Raw genomic sequence first — 14,162 nt, forward strand, 5'->3', positions numbered from 1 at the left:
CAGATTCCATAAAAGACATCTTCTCACTTTGGCACCAACTGCAGGTTCTTTTTGTATCATCTGACTGATGCAGCTGGTTTTGCATGCCTTCTAGGTTTGGAACTGGGTAAATCTCGGTCACAGACTTGTAGCCTATGGCCTCATGTGACAAAATATTTTGCAAAGGATGCTGTTTTCTCCTTTTCTCAGTCCTCCCTCCCTTTCTGCAGCTGTTTCCCCTTCTCTCTGAGAATTATAAAAATTCTGAAACTCTTCTTTTTGTAATTAATCTCATGTGACCTTACTATTGACAATGACCCAGTTGTTCAACCCAACTCAACACAGTTGATGAGATGCCAGTACTAAGAACAAAGATCACAGCCTGGTGGAGCTGGGAGCAACGTATTCCTGTATTGATTTCTCTTGCAGCATGCACCATATTCTACTCATAATAATGCCACTAAGCACAGAAACCCTGCCTCGTGCCAGGAACCTACCACCTGCTAAACATTTCACGTATAATTTAGCATTCATTTACTTGTACTTGCTCATTCATCTATTTCTGCAGTAAGTATTTTATTGAGAATCTGTGATGTCCCAAGCATTGTTTTAGGCACAAAAAACACCAGCAACTAACAAAAGAACCTAAATGCCTGCTTGTGTAACCCAAGAGCTTACATTTTGTTGGATGGGAAAGAAAGTAAAATATATAAATACATCCATTAGTCATAAGATTATGAATGAAGAATAAAGCAGTGATGGGAGCGATGAGAGAATGCAGTTAGCTCTTACACCGCACAAAGAAGGCCCTTAGGATTACCCTATTTTACAGATGAAGAGTTTGAATGATTTGCTGCAAGTCACCCTGTCAGTGTTAGAAGAGAGATTTGCCATATTCTTATAATAATAATATTAAGTACAGCAATCATGATCATAATGGTTACCATCTTTTAAGGTAGTTATACAATTGCATGAAGTAGTTATAGAATCCCATTTTTTGAGTAAAGAAACCAGAACTCAGAAAGATGACATAATTTGCTCAAGGGTATACAGTAAGTGGTGGAGGGAGGATTGAAACCCAGTCTGAATGGTTCAATACCCTGATCATACCTTACCTCCTCTGTTGAGTTTGTTATGTCGGAAATTCTTACTAAACTGAAAGTTCCTTGAGGACAGGGATTGCACCTCCATCATCTCCTGAAAGTTCTACAAGCGCATAGGAAGTGTTGAACTTTCTATATCTGGACCAGCTGCATTCCCCAGACAGATGGAAATCTAAATACCCAAGAAAGAGGCTGCCTGTTTTAATGTTCAGACCTTCCACCTCCCCTAGCAGTGGGTTGCAGTGTCTAATTAGCATTGAGGGCACTACCACCCTTGGACCCCAAAGTGCTGAATGACACTTGGAGCCATGATGCAAAGCCAGCCTACTGGGGACAGCCTAACCTCCCCAGCAGACAGACTCGTAACCTGTACGCACTTGTTTGCCCCTCTATTAGATTGTTTTTGTCTAAGAATGAAAGGAATAAACAAGTGGGATGCACATGCCCTGCATTGTAATGGGGGTCAGTCCTACAGAGTAAAGGCAGCATTGTGATGAATTAGGAGCGTGCCAACTTGCTGCATCACGCCAGCTCCTGTCGAACAATGCTTTTCTCAGCACTCCTCAGCACTCGTGCTCACAGCTGCACTTTGCACTTACATGCACACTGTGGCCAATCCACAGCAAATGATCCAGGTTCGGTGAATGAATGATTTTCCTGCTTATTGTTCAAGGCACTTCAAGGGAGTACAGGACAGCTACACGTAAACATTTTGAGAAAAAGTATAGTTCTTTTTTTTGTTAAGATTTAGTGAAAAGTGAACAGTTCTTAGAGTCAGGCAAACCTAGGCTTAAACTTCAGTGCTGCCATTTACTAGCTGGTGGAGTTTGCAAACTGTCATTCATCAACGTCACTGCTCTCCTCGAGCCTTCAGTTCTCAGCAGAGAGAGCGGCCTTCCCTGACTCCACTGCCCCCCAACCTCATTATTCTCTCTCTCACCCCACTGTTATGCCTTGAGGTCCTCACCCTAACTCCTGGCACGTGTCCCTGTCCCACTGGACTGTAAGACCAGGTCTCTGTCCCTTCCCTTTTACCTCCAGAACCTAACACAGTGCCTGGCACACAGAGACACTCAATTCATGTTGGCTAAATATGTTAACCAAGGAAGAGGATGGTGAAGAAGGAGGAAGGCAAATATAATCAGTGTGGAGGGTTGACACAGAAGAGAAAAGGAACCAGGCAACTGTCCTGCAGCTTTTAATCTCTGTGAAATGGCAGCAGGGTTCTGGGGCTGTCTCCCGCCAATCCTCCCCAGCCTGGTTCTCAAGGCCAGAGTTCTCAAGAATTTTCTAGATCCTGGTGATCCCATACTCAGAATATGCTTTGCAGAGTGACAAATACTGGTAAAAACTGATTTTTTTTTCTTGCTTTGCCAAGGACCAAATTACCGTTTGAGACGTTCCTGAGGAAAACTGCTTGCCTTGTGGTATTTAGTAAGGTTGTTTCACTGGCAGCCTGGCTACGTATTTAGTCAACTTGGAGCTATGGGAGTGGATGCTAGGGCTATAATTATCAGGGGTAATAGTAAAAGAGGTAGGATCCAGCAAGCACTGGATGAACAACCTGGATCATCTCACAACAGGCCTACCCAAGGCAAATGTGGCCGGCCAAAGACTGAAAGACACCCTCAAGCCAAAGACCTCTCTTATAAGGAAGCTAGAAGAGCATCTTTCCCAGCTGCTATCTGACAAGCAGGGGCCACTGTGCTCTGTGAGCTTCCCAGTTGAGGCATTCTGTTAACCAACCACAGCAGACGGTCCCACCTTTTCCAAACTCTTTATTTCACCCCTACTTTGAAATAATAATTTGACATAAAAATAACAAATGTCTTGTGAACCACATGCCAGGTGCTCTTCTAATTTCTTTTCAGATATTATCTAATTCAATCCAAGTAATGATCGCACAAAGGGGTGCTATCATCATCTGCACTTTATGGGGTAGAGACTGAGGAACAGAGAAATTGTATGATAGAGCTGGGGCTTAAACATCAGAGCTCCTGAGCCTGAGCATCAAAGCACTACATCATCCCATCTGCCATGTCTTCAACACGAAGGATATTTAATAAAAAATGACAAACCCATTTCCCTATTGCTAAACCCATTTGGGACAAATGGAACTGATAATCAGCTTTCAGATCAGATGTACTAAGAGCAGAAGTTTTGGAATTCTACAGGCCTTCATTTGAATGAAAAAAGTTGCAAGAACTCTCCCAGCTATTCAACCTCTCCAGACCTTCTTTTTTTTTTTTTTTTCATTCTAAAAATGGGAATAACAGCAGCTCCTTCAAAGGGTTGTTTTGAGCAGGTGTAGGCAAGTTTTTCCTGTCAAGGGCCAGATAATAAATATTTTAGGTCTTATAGGCCATACAATGATCCAGTGTCACAAGTACTCAACTTGCTGTTGCAGTGGGAAAGCCACAAATGATACAGAAACAAATGGGGGTAGTTGTGTTCCCAAAGAATTTTATTTATAAAACAGGTAGGGACCAGACGTGCCCTGCAGGCTGTAGTTTGCCAATCCCTGGTTCTGAGGATTACATGAGATGATGCATGTGCATCGCATGACCCCTAGAAAACAAGTCATCAAAAACAGCTAAGTATAGTTATGGTTTTGGCATGAGATGACCAGTGCTTTCAAGCTGGGTCAAAAAAATCCCAACTATATCAAGGAAATTTCACATTATTGGGAACCTCGGAAGCCTTACTTGGGTATGTGTATAATTTTCATCTTTTTTGAAATTTTGAAAAATTATTAACACTGTAACCCTAGTACTAGCTTATAGGGAGGGTTGTCAGAGATGATACTTTTTGAGTATTTTCAATATTTAGGATATATTTATGCTAAAAAAGTATTTGTTGTTTTTTTTAAATTGAAACGTAAGTGGGATTTTGCATTGCTATTATTGTCTGTTTTGTTTTTTGTTCTTTTCCTAAATAGGACAACCCTACCTATAGACCCTCTGTGATTCCACAATTTGGGAACATATCCACAGTATGGGTTTTATCCCATGACAAGAATAATCCAACCTAAGCAACCTTTTGTTCTTTCAGGGAGGAAAAGAATTACATTCTTATGGAATTATCCCCAAGGTTCAAAACTAATAAGTAAGTCCCATGGGTGGAAGCCACCGAAACACTGAGACAGCCAGTGCTCTGTGCTCATGGATGCCAAGAACAAGCTTAGGTCACCCAAGGAAAAAGTGCAATAATCTTGCATTTGTTTCTGCTGATTAAAGTCAAGCAGCTTCCTGGAAATTGTGAGGCGCCTCTCACGTCACTCTGTTGAATTAATATCTGAGCAGTATTAATGATGGAAAAGCTTAATTACATCCAACACGTCCAAAGTTTTGAGGTTGGATTTGCCAATCATCAAACTGTGTACTGAGAAAGCTCATTTTGTCAGGAAACAAAGCTTCTGAGTGAAGAAGAAATATTCTGTACACATAAACACAGGCGCCTGAATTCCTGATAAATATTTGATAATGAAGACATGGGAGGAGTAGGTGCCTTCAGACATTAGTTATCTTCCAACAAGTAGGATTATAAAATCATTCTCAAGGGATTAAAAGAGAGTGAGGGAGAAATCCGGCTCAGCATACCACAAACCATGCCTTTTCAGACTTTAAAGAAGGATGATGATATTTGACTTGTCCATGAAGGTGAAAAGCATTGTGTTTCCATTAATTAAAATAATAAAGTATTCAGTATCAAAAGGCTCACGTTTGAGTTTCAAGCTGTGCAACCTTGGATAATTCACTGACTCTCTCTGAACCGCTGTGTCCTACGCTAAAACATAGATAAAAGAATTCTCATCTCTTCTGCTTTGGTCACGGTCAAAAGAGATAATGGAAATGAAAATGTTGTGCTAACTGTGAACAGCAATACACTGTCATCTATTATTCCAATAAACAGCAGGAGAATCACTGGTGACTGAAGAGCAAAATAATGCTGTACTGAGTGTTACCAGCTGAAACTAGGCTAGGAAAATTATGCTCTCATGAAATCTGTATTAATTTAAATCTGTATTAAGTCATAGCAAAGGATCACAAACTGGATGGCTTAAGCAACAGAAATTTGCTATCTCCTTGTGCTGCAGACTAGAGTCCAAAGTCAAGGTGTTGGTAGACTTTATCCCCTTTGAGGGAGGATCTGTTTCAGGCTCTCTTCTCGGTTTGTAGATGGCCATCTCCTCCCTGTGTCTCTTCCCATCAGCTTCCCTCCATGTGTGTTTCTATAACAAATTTCCCCTTTTTATAATTCACCCCTCATACTGGATTAGGGCCCGCTCTGATGTCCTCACCTTACCTTGACTACATCTGTAAAGACCTCATGATGGTCAATCATGTGACACTTTGATCAGGCTAAAGGATGCCTTGATAGCTGTAAAACATTGCTGGGGGTGTCTGTGAGGATGTTTCTGAAAGAGATTAGCATTTGAATAAGTCGAATAAAGAATGTGGTGCTCACCAAAGGCAGATATCATAGGCCTCTAGATATCAAGGCTGGTGGGCATCATCCAATCCATGGAGGGCTGGAACAGAACATTAAGGTAGAAGGGCAAATTTGCTCTTTTTTGCTTCCACTAGGACCAGCTTCTCTGCCCTTAGACATGGGCACTCCTGCTTCTCAGGCCTTTGGACTTAGACTGGGATTTATACCATCAACCCCCTAATTCTATGGACCAGAACTGAATTACATCACCAGTTTTCTTGGTTCTTCAGCTTGCAGACAACAGATCAGGGGGCTCTTGGCTTCTACTGTATATGTTTGTGTGTATAATATTATAAATAAATATTATATACATAATTATGTACTCAACCCTATAATGCAACCTATGATGTTACAACAAGGCTTGATGAAGGCCTCAGCATGTGATTTAGGTTAGGCCTTGATAAAAAATATTTTCTTAATGAGGCAGATAGAAGGTGCAGAGGAGGGTTTTCCTGGCACAGAAAGTGGTGTAAGTAAACAAACATGCACCAAAATGCCAATTTTTCCCTGAAAGTAACAAATTGTTCATTTCGGTATGAGTAGTTCAGAGGGTTTCTATCAAGATCTCAGAGGACAATGAGGGAGGAATATTAAGTCAGGGGGATGGATGACCATACAATTTATTGTTCAAACTAGATCCTTTTGAGAGTGAAAGCGGGTGCTCGTGAGAGCGACTAGGAGACAGCAGGCTTGCACTTGGTCGGTAAAAGGAAAACAGCCATGGCTGCCCCACAGAGGGCTGCATCCCAGAGGGCATTACCTGCCAAGCTAAGAGACATAACTTCATACATGGAATCCTGGAATCTTGGGGCTAAAAGGAAATGCTGATGACCTTCAGCCTGGCCACCCCTATCCCTGCCTCTCCAACTTTTCTAAGAATAGTTACCAAGCCTTTGTTTTTATTTAAATATCTCTGTAACAAAGAATGCATTGCCTTGGAACGGCTCTGCTAGAAAAGTCTTCATTATATTGAGCTGAAATTTATCTCCTTGTATCTACCACCCATTGGCCCCACTCGTTCCGCCTTCTCACAGAGACAAGCCCAATGCTAACTCTCTTCCACATGAGAGTGAAAGATGTAAAGGCAGATATCATAGGCCTCTAGAACTTCTTTGCAGGTTAAATGTCGTGTAGCCATCCTTTCAACAGCATTCCTGCAGTTTGTGACTATCTGCTTTATATCTCTTTTGCTCCATTCTTACCTTCCTGTTACCATCTTGGTTGGGGACATCATCCTTACTTGCTTATATTACCACAATGCCTTTTAAGGGGTTTTCTCTCCCTGTTATTGACCATCCCTCCAACCTGTTGTCCATACTGCAGCCAGAATATTCTTTCCAAAACCCGAAACTGATTGTGGCACTTCCCTGCTTACAATCTCTGATAGCCCCCTATTCTCCTAAGGATCAACTATAGCTCCAGTACATGAAGTTCTAGCCCCTATCACCACTCTAGTTCATCTCTCTCATTCCCTCACCTCTTGGTATCTCTTCTTTCCATTCCTTGAACAGGTCTCTTGCCCTCAGCCTACTGAAAGTACAACCACCTATGCTTGGAACCCTCTTCCCTCCACCACCTACACCCTGGTAACCCCAACCCAGCCTTTGGATCTCGATTAAACATCACTTCCTCTAGAGAGTCTACCCTGGTTCCACTAAGTGTGGATTAAATATCACTTCTTAAGTGTTCCACATGGACCCGAGCCTCTCCTATTAAACAAGTAAAACATTAAATTAAAATTACCTGCTTATTTATCTAGCACATTTGCTATATTGTGAACTCCATGAAAGCAGGCTTATTTTTTTCAGCACTGTTATCATCAACATCCAGCATAGTGACTGGCACAAATGCTTAAAAATACAAATAAAATAATGTGTAGCACCCAGAACTAGATACAATTGTTCTAAATGTGGTCTGCGCAATACAGATAGAATGACTATCACCTTCCATATTCTATATCCTATACCTCTTTTAATAAATCCTAACATTATTTTAGAAGAAACACCTCACTTTTAAGCCCTAAACCTTAACTATATGAAGCCACAACTCCCATATTTAACTTTCCCTTTCTGTCACTTCCTCTTTTTCCCTCCCCTTTCTCCCTCCCCTTTCTCTCTCCCTCCTTCTTCCACTCCTTCTTTTCAACCTCTCACTCCTCCCTACCTTTCTGTTTCCCCATCATATACACATACCCAACAACTTGCAATTGACTTTTAGGACCCATGCACAATACATTTTATATCCATTTCTGCACATTTCCCCTGACCCAAATAAAAAGTTAAGCAGACTAGAATTGACTGATAGCTTTTAGATCCCTAGTCATTAAGAAGTTTCTCTTAGCAAATGCAATCACTGTGTTATGCCTTCATGGATATCAATGCTATTGAATAAAAGAGGAATAAGGACAGAGCTGAGAGCAAACCACCACCTGTAGTACTAAAGATGTCATCTGTTAATCTACTATCCTTTAACAAATGCATTCAACCAGTCATTGGTCCGGCCCATGTGCACCCTTCTAAGACAGAAGAATATCACAAGATCTGGGCCCTTCCTGAAATCAAAGTTTTGAATTGAATGATAATTGAGTATAGGCCATGTTCCAGGTGCTTTCACATATATATATTTTTTAATTTTCCAACACATTTATCCCTTTTTAATAAGTTAATAAAACTACCACTCAGAGAGAAAAATCAAACAACTGGTGAGTGCCAGAGCAGGAACATGAGTCCAGGTCCTGTGACGCCAAGTTAAATACCACACATTATACTTTCTCTCAGAAGAGAAAGTATGCTTGATTGGACTTACCCTGACTCCTGCTAATCACCACCTACTCTCCCAAATATCGTGAGTGATTTAATCCTTTATTAAATGTTCTTAACCTGAGGTTCATGAGAATTCAAGGGGAGCCAAGAGTAGACTTTTATGAATGTCCTGAAAATTTATGAAAAGTGCCATGTGTTGCATATTGTGCATTTTCTCTGAGAAGAATTATGTACATCTGACTTTCAAAAGGACCATGGCTCCAAACAAGAACAACTTGTAGTTTAAATAACTCTCCATAGAACTTAACCATCTCTCACTTCTCTGTCTAGAGTTTCAAATGTACATTCAATTTTCTTTAGAAAATTAAAGCTGCATTTTTCTCATCCATAGTCCCCCAAACCTCCATCACTCTCTAGCTGCCCTAAGAGGTCTCACCTGCTGGTCCCTTCTGAAGCCTTGCATACCTTCTCAAGTATCAAAACATACCAGCTTGTATCTTCAATACCAGCTGATCAAAAGCCTCTCTTAGAAGTCCACCTATCTTGGCCTTCAGTACCCTCTTCCCACACCAGGTTCTAGCCTGAAAAGAATTCCTTTGCCTTCACAAAGCCAAAGCAAAATTGCAAAAGGCTTTTTACACAGCTTTTCCAGCCTCAGGCAAGGTTAAGACAGATGCAGGCAGCAATAGGAGAAACCCATCAGTTGAGATATGGATTGGAGAGAGAGCTGGTAGATCTGGAGACCTGGAGGATTAGAAAGTCTAAACTATTCCCTTTGTTAAGTAAGTCAAAGACTGTGTTGTTTCCTGATGATCATCGCTGATCTTCATTCATCATTCTTTACCATACTGTATTACAGATTCTATCTCCGTCATCTTATTCAATGACTGAACACAATAGCCACTGACAAGAACTGCATAAGAACTCACACAAATTCATTGAGCATCCCTGTCGGGTCCAGGCTATAGGCTCTAAGGATGCTAAGACACAAAGAGCTGATCCCTGCTCTCGAGGAGTTTACAGACTAGTGGGGGTTGGACAAGTAAGAGATATTTGCAATAAAGAAGGCTCGATAGAGGGGAAAATAGGAAGCTCTGGAGAATATGGGAGGGCACCTCACCCACTCCAGAGGATTGGGAGCAAATGGTCTGGGTAGTTTCCATGAGAAAGTGGCTCTCAGCTGAGTCTCTAAGGAGAAATATAAGTTAGACACAGACCTACGGGCAAGGAGGAAAGTCCCATTTAGTAAATAGTTTAATACATCTTAATTTGCACACAATGTGCATAAAGTGCATGTTAAAATGTGCATAAAATGCGGAGAGGCAGTGAATGATACGAGGTGAGACTGAAGAGGATGGAAAAGGCCAAGTCGTGAAGAACCTGTATATGACATTATTCTCAAAGAGGAAAAAATAGGAATCCACTGAAGACTTTTCAAAAAAGATCTCCATGATCGTATTGCATTTTGGAAAAACCATTTGACACAGTAAGGTGACAAGATAGGGGGTATGGGAAAGGGTAATTCTGACCTCAAATAAGACTGGGAAGTTGTAACTAGACTCAAACTTGGGGTGAAACTAACTTAAACTGAAACAGTGGCAGGTGAGGTGGAGACACAGGTATGCAAATAAACTATAAGAAGAAGGGACAGTAGTTAGGATTTGGTGACTGACTAGGTACTGTGCATGAAAGGAAGTCACCTGGATGATTCTGTTGTGGCTGGCTTGGACAACTGGGAATGCCGCTGAGCAGCGGGGAACAGAAGAGAAGTAGCAGGCCTGGGAGAAGGAGGGAGAAGACATTCAATTTTGAACATGTTGATTTTAAGGTACCCTGTGGGACCTCAAAGTGGAGATGTTGTATATAAAAGGTTAGTATTCAGGAGAAAGCTCAGGATAGGGTATAGATTTGCATGCAGTGGCTGAAGCCACGGGAATGGATGAGACTTTCTGGAAAGACCATGGGATAAAAAGGGAACGGAGTCAAGGAAGAGTGGGACATCCCATGAGTAATGAAAGGCAGACCTTTAAGCATTAAACAGTAACTGAAAAGGTCAGAAGGAAAGCAGAGAAGTGGTGTCACAGAACCCAGGACAGAATAAAAAGAAAATAAGTGGGAAAGACCAACAGTTCAAATGACACACTGAAGACTAGGGGAGAGACTTGTTCCACCATTTAGCTACCAAGAGGTCTTTGGAGGCCCTATCTTCAGAAGTGAGAGCAGATGCCAGCTGCCTGCATATGAAGGACAGAGACAGCAGATGTCCCCCACTCTTTAAAGCAGTTTGGTGGGAAAGTGGAGGAGAAAATAGAGTTTGCAGCTGCAGAGGAAGAACAGAAGCTCAACAAACATCTAAGGAACTGAAGGGTGGAAAACCTCCTATCCTCAGTGGAACGGGTGTGTGATAAATACATAAACAAATACCAGACCGGCTTCCCTCTCGGTCCTGCTGAGCACTAGAAAGGCTTTTGTCTGCATTCTCTTTATCAGTGAGAAATGACTCTGGGCTTAACCTGTTAAAATGAAACCAGAGTGTGGCCCTGCAGCAATTGAAACCCTTTGACCCAACGCTTGCACCTTAACACCGGCTGTGCCCACTGCCCCTTCTAATCCTCCCCACCTGGTCTGTTTACCCTGGGAGATTTCCAAATCCAGATCAAAAGTACCCCTCCTCAGTTAGGACCCCAGGCTCCCTCAACTCTCATCCAAAAGTAGCAGATCCACTTGAAAGGCTTGTTCAAACAATGAAGTACAAAGGGCTGAGAGACTGCAGCCTGGCTCTGTGCATGTCAATCAACATCTTCCTCTGTGGACCCCAAGAGGGGAGCCAGCTGTGCGCCACCGGCTCCCTCCATCTGCGAGATGATTCTACTTCCTCTGGAGACAAGTGTAGGATCCCAGAGAACATTACTGAAACAGATGGCTTTAAAAACCCCCATCCTTCTTGCAAAGCCCTTGTCCAGCAGGTAGTAAACCAAACGCCGAGCCCTCTCGCGGCCCCAGCGGGACAGAGCTCACAGGACCCTGAGACCGGTGGTGCCCCCGGAGTCCTCACTTGGCACGGGCTCGAGCCGCGCGGCACGGAGACTCGTCCACGACCCCTCTCTGCAAGTTCTATCGGCTCATTTTCCAGGAACGAGATACATATTTACAAACCCAAACATTCCCTGGCAACGAAAACTCGCAATAAGTTAAGCTCTGCATCTTGCGCGCCTGGAAACTGCTCCAGCTGAGTGCACGGGAACGCAGCCCAACAGGGACCGTTTTCCGGGAAATCTGGAGGCCCTTTGCAAGGTTTCTCGGCTGACAGAACAGCAGCTTGGCCCAAGCAATGGAGGACGGGAAGAGAGAAGCGCCTACCGTACCGGAGCGGCGCGGCGGGTCATGCTGCGGGCGTCTGGGTGCCTGGTCCGGCCAGGGCGCTGCGGACGCGGCCTCTGTTGCCGGCCGGCGGACCTGTGAGCTCTGCCCCGGGACGGCGGCCCCGGGCTGCTCTTGTTTGCACTGGGCCGTTTGCTTTTGGGATTTCTCCAGTGCAGATGTAGTCAGGGGGCCGCTGTCCCGGGGGACAATGATTCCATTGGAAGCTGGCCTTTGACAAGATTCACACATGACCTTTGACTAAAATGGCTTTGGGGAAAGAAAGTGTCCGGAGGCTGAAGACGGGGCATCCAGGGCAGCGGTGCACATTCCCACCCCCAACAATGCCAAGTTAACTTTTCATCGGGTAATCTTTCAAGGAGTCTCTCTCTGAGGTTTGATTTGCCGTTTCTCCCTCATTCCGTAGGATTCTTCCCGTTTCCAAAAGGATTTTGCTGCAGAAGCTTCCTGCTGTGTTGTTGATGAGTCCCTGAATTAGCATTTCCAGGTTAAACGTGGGCAAGCGTGTACTGTGTAAATTCCTCTAACATTCTCGGGAATAATGCCACCATTTTCCCCCCCTAGAGCATGCTACAGTTTACAAAGGGCTTTTCACAATCACGCTGTCATTTGGCCTTCCAAACAATGACCGGGAGGCATTCCTATTACTGCCTTTTTACACATAAAGAAATGGGAACTCCAGAAAAATAAGGTATTTGCCCAAAGACCAAACCAGAAAGTGAAAACTGGATCCTTTCAATGGGCATTCTGTCCACCTCCACAAACCATCCACCTCCCTGCTGGGTGACCCACCAGACTACCTTAATTATGACACATAAACACATAGTATAACACATAATTATAAGGTGTAATATAAAGCAACAGTATTTATAACTATTTTAATTTTTGAATTATAGAAGTGTTAGAAATTGTTTTTCTATAACAGCTGTTTTGGTTAATGATATCCACAGAAACCTTGAATTCACTGATTGCATTTTTTTCTTGTTTGAATTTTTCTCTTTACCGGCTACTAAAAGGGTGTTTATGGGAACAAGACTGGCCACTCTCAGGTGTGAGTATAAGCCAGGGATTCCTAAGGCTGCTAGGAGTCCATCACTAGCCATGATCACAGCATTTCTGCTCCTGTTTCTGGGTCCTTCCAGACAACGAAAGGAAATGGGCCGTGGAATTGTGAAGAGAGCCCTGAACAAGGAGTCAGGATCCCAGAATTTCACTGTGATGAGAGCTAAGAGGTATGTTAGCAAAGATGCCCTAGAGGCACATAGGTGGTATCATTCTCATTATTTTTCGTTTAGAGAAGGGGATGGGAGTGATACTTACACCCAGTTTGGAGGGACTGGAAGGAGTCAGCCAGGAGAAGAGGGAGAAGGACATCACCCACCTAGACAACAACAGGCACAAATGCTGTCCTGGTGCCTTGAGTGAACTGAAAATAGTTCCTGCAAGTTAGGAGCAGAGGGTGAGGGAGGCGGCGTCTGGAGAAGGGTGTGGGTTTGGACTCTGACCAGCCTCCTGTGCCCTTCTAGGGAACATGGATGGCATCCGGCAGTGCTCAGTTAGTTAATATAATTGGCCCTGGGTTATCAGCTCACAAAGATGCAAGAGTCATATGTTGTTCTATAAGAAAAAATAAGTCAACCTAGCTTGGTACTTATGGACATTAGCTTCATCAGACAGTTGCAGTTATTCTTTTTCCTAGCTACAAAAATGTGGGCGAAATATTTAACCCCATTAAGCCTCAGTTTTCTCATTAATAAATGGGGATTATGATATATGCTATGTGTATGAAATGAAATTACGTAGGTAAACCCTTTACCTTTCTTCCGACATGCAGTAGTACCCAATAAAAGGTGGCTCTTGTTGCACCTTGACACACCTCAATGTGTGCAGTGCCTACGGCGGGGGACTGAGGACCTTTCCTTCTAGTGCTCTCCCTTACTTCTCCCCACCATATGTCCAGCTTTGACTCATCAGCGTTTGTCCTTTGCCCCTTCTACTTGTTATCTTTCAGCTCCTTCTGACATTGCTTCCTTTATGTCCCAGATTAGACTTTGATGTCAGTTTAAATCTTCCCTTCCAGCTGCGTTTATGTCCTTGTCCTGCCATCACCACAGACAACCTGCTGCAACCCCCCAACCCAGGATGTAGTTATGTGCTAGAGCCACACATCACCACACAGCCACGTCCACTGGCACCCCCATTTATGGTTTCTGCAGGCTTGGCTGAGTGCCCACACCCACACTTGCAATCCTTCCAAGTGTCTCTGGCCAGCCCATCTCTCCAGTTACACAAAGTCACTATTCCCAACTCTTCAGAACTCTGAGCTCACTTCCACCTGGCTTGCTTTCAACAAACAACCTCCTCTCCCCTGACAGAGCACAGGTGGGTATCAGGAGGGAACTCTGCTCCCTGCCTCTGCACCAGAAAAGATACCTCTAGTCCTACC

At 43.4% G+C, this 14,162-nt stretch overlaps 1 protein-coding gene across 9 annotated transcripts in view; it reads right to left on the minus strand.

Annotated features, from left to right (window-relative positions):
- Window positions 1-13,185, minus strand: part of ENPP2 (ectonucleotide pyrophosphatase/phosphodiesterase 2) — a 100,652-nt gene extending 87,467 nt beyond the window's left edge. Inside the window, exon 1 of one of the 9 annotated variants that reach the window (XM_037010853.2) lies at window positions 13,037-13,185. In XM_037010853.2, coding sequence (XP_036866748.1) covers window positions 13,037-13,090 — 54 coding nt within the window. In that variant the 5' untranslated portion in view covers window positions 13,091-13,185. Of the gene's footprint in view, window positions 1-11,695; window positions 12,124-13,036 lie in introns of those variants that run through there. The other 8 variants (XM_037010848.2, XM_037010850.2, XM_037010847.2 and 5 more) reach the window with 8 other exon arrangements.
- Window positions 13,186-14,162: the final 977 nt, after the last annotated feature.

The sequence above is a fragment of the Manis javanica genome, chromosome 2 (assembly GCF_040802235.1).
Source record: "Manis javanica isolate MJ-LG chromosome 2, MJ_LKY, whole genome shotgun sequence".
Classification (NCBI taxonomy): domain Eukaryota; kingdom Metazoa; phylum Chordata; class Mammalia; order Pholidota; family Manidae; genus Manis; species Manis javanica.